This window comes from Oncorhynchus tshawytscha, linkage group LG05, assembly GCF_018296145.1.
Source record: "Oncorhynchus tshawytscha isolate Ot180627B linkage group LG05, Otsh_v2.0, whole genome shotgun sequence".
NCBI lineage: Eukaryota > Metazoa > Chordata > Actinopteri > Salmoniformes > Salmonidae > Oncorhynchus > Oncorhynchus tshawytscha.
In genome coordinates this window covers 26,541,512-26,546,519 of record NC_056433.1, presented here as the reverse complement: position 1 = coordinate 26,546,519, position 5,008 = coordinate 26,541,512, and the positions used below count along the sequence as shown (strand labels likewise).

The window sequence follows — 5,008 nt, the reverse complement described above, 5'->3', positions numbered from 1 at the left end:
GACCATGCCTCAGGACTACCTGACATGATGACTCCTTGCTGTTCCCAGTCCACCTGGCCATGCTGCTGCTCCAGTTTCAACTGTTCTGCCTGTGATTATTATAATTTGACCATGCTGGTCATTTATGAATATTTGAACATCTCGGCCATGTTCTGTTATAATCTCCACCCGTCACAGACAGAAGAGGACTGGCCACCCCACATAGCCTGATTCCTCTCTAGGTTTTAGCCTTTCTAGGGAGTTTTTCCTAGCCACCGTGCTTCTACACCTGCATTGCTTGCTGTTTGGGGTTTTAGGCTGGGTTTCTGTACAGCACTTTGAGATATCAGCTGATGTACGAAGGGCTATATAAATACATTTGATTTGATGTAATTGTTGAACACCAGGAGTAAAAATAGGAAACTAGACATCAAATTTGTCCAACTTTTTTAGTTTTTTTTGTTGTTGACCTAAATATGTTTGAAAATTACCACATCGAGAGAAAAATACTATAATTGCTTTGCTGTTTTTTTAAAATTTCTTGCTTGTAGAGCGATATGGTTCTCAGACACACACACAGGGAGTTAAAGGCTAACAGAAAGGCAATGTGAGGCTAAGAGGGAGTTTAGTGCAGGCAGAGAAAGAGACACAGAGAAGAGGACCATAGGGGTCCTGATCCTGAAGACCACTATCCTAGGGGGTTGGTGTGGGTTACATTTTTGGGGGCAAGGGTGGAAGGGCTGGGGCTTAGGTCTCAAGGGGTCTAACATTCATTCGGTGGTGTAGGAGTTAGGAGCCTGGACTTCCATCTCTAGTCCTCGTCTGTGTCATCAGCAGCTCCAGAGATGGTAATGGTGCATTCCTGTGTGTCGCTCTCATACATGTCATCTGTCTTAACTGTTCTGAGAGAAAATGGGAAAGGGCAGGGAAAAAGGGGTTTGAAAACAACACTGGGTGACAAATATATTTTATACAAATATATAAAAATGTCCTTAATCACTTATTCAGATGACAAAACAGACTACCAGTATGCCATATTTTATCCACAGATTATTGGTAAGATTATCTCCCAGTATGGTTTAAATTATGACCAAGGCTTGCTCTACCTGATGAGAAGAGTCTTCCGCTCAGTCATCTCCACTGACTGTTCCTCAAAGCTCTCCGTCTGGCTCTCTGGTGATATCACCGCCCCGCCAGGGGCCTCTTTGGTGCCTCCGTATCCAATACCAGGGGCTCTGCCCAGCCCGGCCCCGTATCCGCTGACAGAGGCGGCACTAACCGAGGCAGAGGTGGAGCTAGCGCTGATGGCCACACCTCCTCTTCCTCCACCCAGGGACATGCTCTGTACCATGGTGCTGAGACGGGTGTCCTCGCCTTCGATCAGCGCCCTGCCAAATACACAACCACAGAGAAGACGCGCAAAATCACAGATTACACTTAGCAACTATAAAGTAGGCTGCATATCAAAAGAGTTGTTACTGCATGCCTCCTCTTTTTCATCTCTACAGATTTCACAAACCCAGGATAGCTGAAAGCAATATGGAGGACACCTACTTGGTGCAATCTGCATTTACCTGTCCAGTTATTTTCTCTTCAATGGGAAATGATGAGCAGAAAAGGCCTGTTTAGACTATAGGGGAGTTATGATTGTCACCTGTAGGTGGTGATCTCAATCTCCAGGGCCATCTTGACGTTGAGTAGCTCCTGGTACTCTCTCAGCAGCAGAGCTATCTTCTCCTTCATCACCATCAGCTCCATCTTCAGCCCCTCAATACGCTCCTGTGGGAAACACACACAAGCTTTTAGGTCATAGGGAGCCAATTGTGACCGGCTGTTAGAGTCCATTTGAAAGTACTCTCACTTATTGCCCACTTTGTAGAGCAAATATCCATTCTGACCTCCCATGCTTCTTTCTACAGTAAAGGTGTGTCGTGAGAGTAGTACAACTCACACGCAGTGTCTCCTCTTCTTTCTTGTGTCTCGCCACAGCATCACGAATCTGAACCTCCAGAGACTCATTTCTCGTTTTCATAGACTCCAACTCACGCTCCAGGTTTAAGCTCTACACACAAGAGACAAACTTTTATTGACACCAATCTATTGCCTATTGGTGTCAATAACAGTATTATCGATTATAAGAAAAGAGGGTCCCAGTTACATCTTTCTTGTAACTTGCGATTCCCTCCCTCACACTGCGAACGCTTTGAACGTGTTTGGTTGTCACATTGTTCAGGTCCTGGAACTTTGACTTGTACCAAGCGTCCATCTCCTGAGGAAGACCAGAAACAAAATGGATTCAGTTTTCTGTGTAATTATGTAATCAAGTATGAAGTTATGTGTAATAAATATGTAATAATATCTGCAATTGGTACCTGTAGGTTTCTGGCAGCGATGCTGTCGTACTGGGACTGGATTTGTTTGAGGGCGGAGGAGAGGTCAGGAAGGGCAAAGGTCATGTCCACCTTCGCCACCGCCACATAGATCTGCTGCATCAGTTCCTCAATTTCCTGACCGGGGCAAATAAAATGGAGACTACTGATTCCTTCTGTGAATTTCACTTTCATTCTTATCTGTGGAAACCCTAACTTCCTAACTCAGCCCGCCATGCAGTTTTCACAGTTAGTCGATAAAGTTTGCATCACAAAACTGTCAATCACTAGGCCCATGATACAAACTCTCCCACTTTAACTCATACACTGTCATAAGTAATGTGTGAATCCAGCTGCATGCCTGTGATGGCCACAAATCATAATAAACAGATGCTGCTACAGACACATACAGTATGTAAGATACAGTATGTTACACAGATAGAAAAGGACTACCTCCATCTGAAAATAGATACAAAGGTATTTTGCCCCTCTGTGAATCAAGACAGTGAAAGACACTTATACCTGTGAATACAGCTACCTTCCTCGTTGGGAAAACAGACGTAGCCATAGATATAGACCCAGACGTGTTACCTCTTTGTGAACTCTGGTCAGGAAGGCCAGCTCCACCTCCAGGTTCTCCAGCTGTTTCTCCAGGCCGATACGGGCCGAGGTGGCTCTATCCACATCCTGCCAGACAGGTTAGAGGATGAATTATTTGTTTAGTTTAGAGTTTATACACAGGAATAACTGAGAAGACAGTGAATTGTTTCATGACAGCCTGGTAAATGAGGTAGGTGATTCTGTGTGTACACAATTTGAGTTCATGTTGACTTCATTGTTTAATGTTTATGTCTGCATCTGTGTTTCACTCACGGGGCGGAAGGCTTCGATCTCCAACTCTGCATTCTTCCTGGCCTCCAGAGCCTCCTCATATTTGACCTTGAGCACCTCCACCTGTCCTGCCATGGCCCCCTTGGCCGCTACAGCCAGGTCCTTAGGGTGGAGAAAACACAGTCAAACCCAAAACCTGTCTGTCTCATCCCAGTCCACCATTGTAAAAGTAAATATCATGCATAGGCTATAGGTGGGCCATATTGGTGGTCATAAAGCTCACCCTCTGTACTCTCATCTGCTCCGCGATCCGGTGGAGCTCTCTCAGCTGTCCCTCGTAGAGCTGTCTCAGCCCAGACGGCTTCATATAGCGGTTCTTCAGAGCATCAATCTCAGCCTCCAGCAGCTTGTTCTGCCCCTCCAGAGTACGCACCTGGGACAGAACATGGGTTTGTGAGTGAGAAAGAGCACAGAAAATATAGGTTTGCATGAAAGTGTGACTGGGTGTGGCATAGAGTTTGAGTGAGAGAGAGGAGAGTATGAGTGACAGAATGTGTGAGATGAGGCGTGGTCTTGCCTTCTCGATGTAGATAGCCAGGCGATCGTTGAGGGCCACCATCTCCTTCCTCTCGCCTGTGCGGGTGCTCATGAATTCTTGGTTCTCTGCTGCAGCTGCATCCAGGTCCAGGCTGGGCCCCAGGCCCTTGTTCATTCCGAAGCACAGGGCCCCCATACTCACACTGCTGTGGTGAGGACAGGAGTGAACAAGGCCAGTCATCAACTATCCACTATATTTGACTTCATTACATTTTTAATCTGGATTATTCAGGTAATGAAATAATCAGAATAGGTCTGATACTCAAAGTGAAATATATTTTATCAATAGAAATAAGTGTCCCATTAGGAATCAATTCAGTGAGTATTAGGCTAAGCCTACAATTATAAATGAGGCATTATTGCTGTGAAAGAACAAATGGATAGTTAATGCTGATATTGCATTAAAACCTAAACTGTAGCCTATAATGGTCCTATCCATAGAGAATACAACTTCAAGAGAGTTGTTTTACCTGGTCATACGGGATTTACGGCTGCTGGAGGGGTTCCTCCTACCCATGGTTCCACCGCTGCGACTGTAGCTGGCAGAGCGGTGACGTACATCCCTTCGGGTCGGTGAAGGGCTCGAAACCCGCACCTGGTAGGAAGCAGAGGAGGAGGTAAGGGCGCCCTCGAAGTGGCGGCGGTAAGAAGACATCCTTTCTGGGCTGCGACTCATGATGACTGCCTGTAACTTGTCTTTACCTTCACTCAATACTGGAAACTGTTCACACTTCGTTGGAATGGGATAGTGGTGCTTTTATACCTGGGCTCTCTTCTTCAGCCCTTCCCAGTTTCCACCACCAGGGCAAGACGCACCAGCGGCGAGGAATTTAGAACCTCCCCATTCCGAAGGCTGACCGTCCCTGCAAAAATCTATCATGGTTCCGTGAAGAGACTACAGTGGTAAAAATAGAGGGTTGAATGAGTCTTAATACAATGACTGTTATTACACTGGAATGTTTACTGTAGCCTACAGAGCAGAATAATCTACTCCTCGATGCAGGCTGTATCACAACCGGCCGTGATTGGGAGTCCCATAGTGTCGGCGCACAATTGGCCCAGCGTCGTCCGGGTTTGGCCGGTGTAGGCCGTCATTGTACATAAGAATTTGTTCTTAACTGACTTGCCTAGTTAAATAAAGGTTACATAAAAATGTTGTTTCTGTCTTTTTTTAGTGTGGCCTATCCACAGCTTGGTTATTTATCCATGTAATTATCCCATCTAAAGTTCAT

At 45.8% G+C, this 5,008-nt stretch overlaps 1 protein-coding gene across 1 annotated transcript; it reads right to left on the bottom strand.

Annotated features, from left to right (window-relative positions):
• Positions 1–720: 720 nt before the first annotated feature.
• LOC112251749 (glial fibrillary acidic protein-like) lies at positions 721–4,452 on the bottom strand. The gene is made up of 11 exons (XM_024422700.2): positions 4,247–4,452; positions 3,757–3,922; positions 3,463–3,612; positions 3,222–3,341; positions 2,940–3,035; positions 2,352–2,486; positions 2,138–2,248; positions 1,931–2,041; positions 1,634–1,758; positions 1,086–1,367; positions 721–881 (listed from the first exon to the last, which is right to left on the bottom strand). Exons 1-11 carry the CDS (start codon positions 4,450–4,452, stop codon positions 791–793), a joined length of 1,593 nt encoding a protein of 530 aa, XP_024278468.1. The 3' UTR covers positions 721–790.
• Between the last annotated feature and the right edge of the window lie 556 nt (positions 4,453–5,008).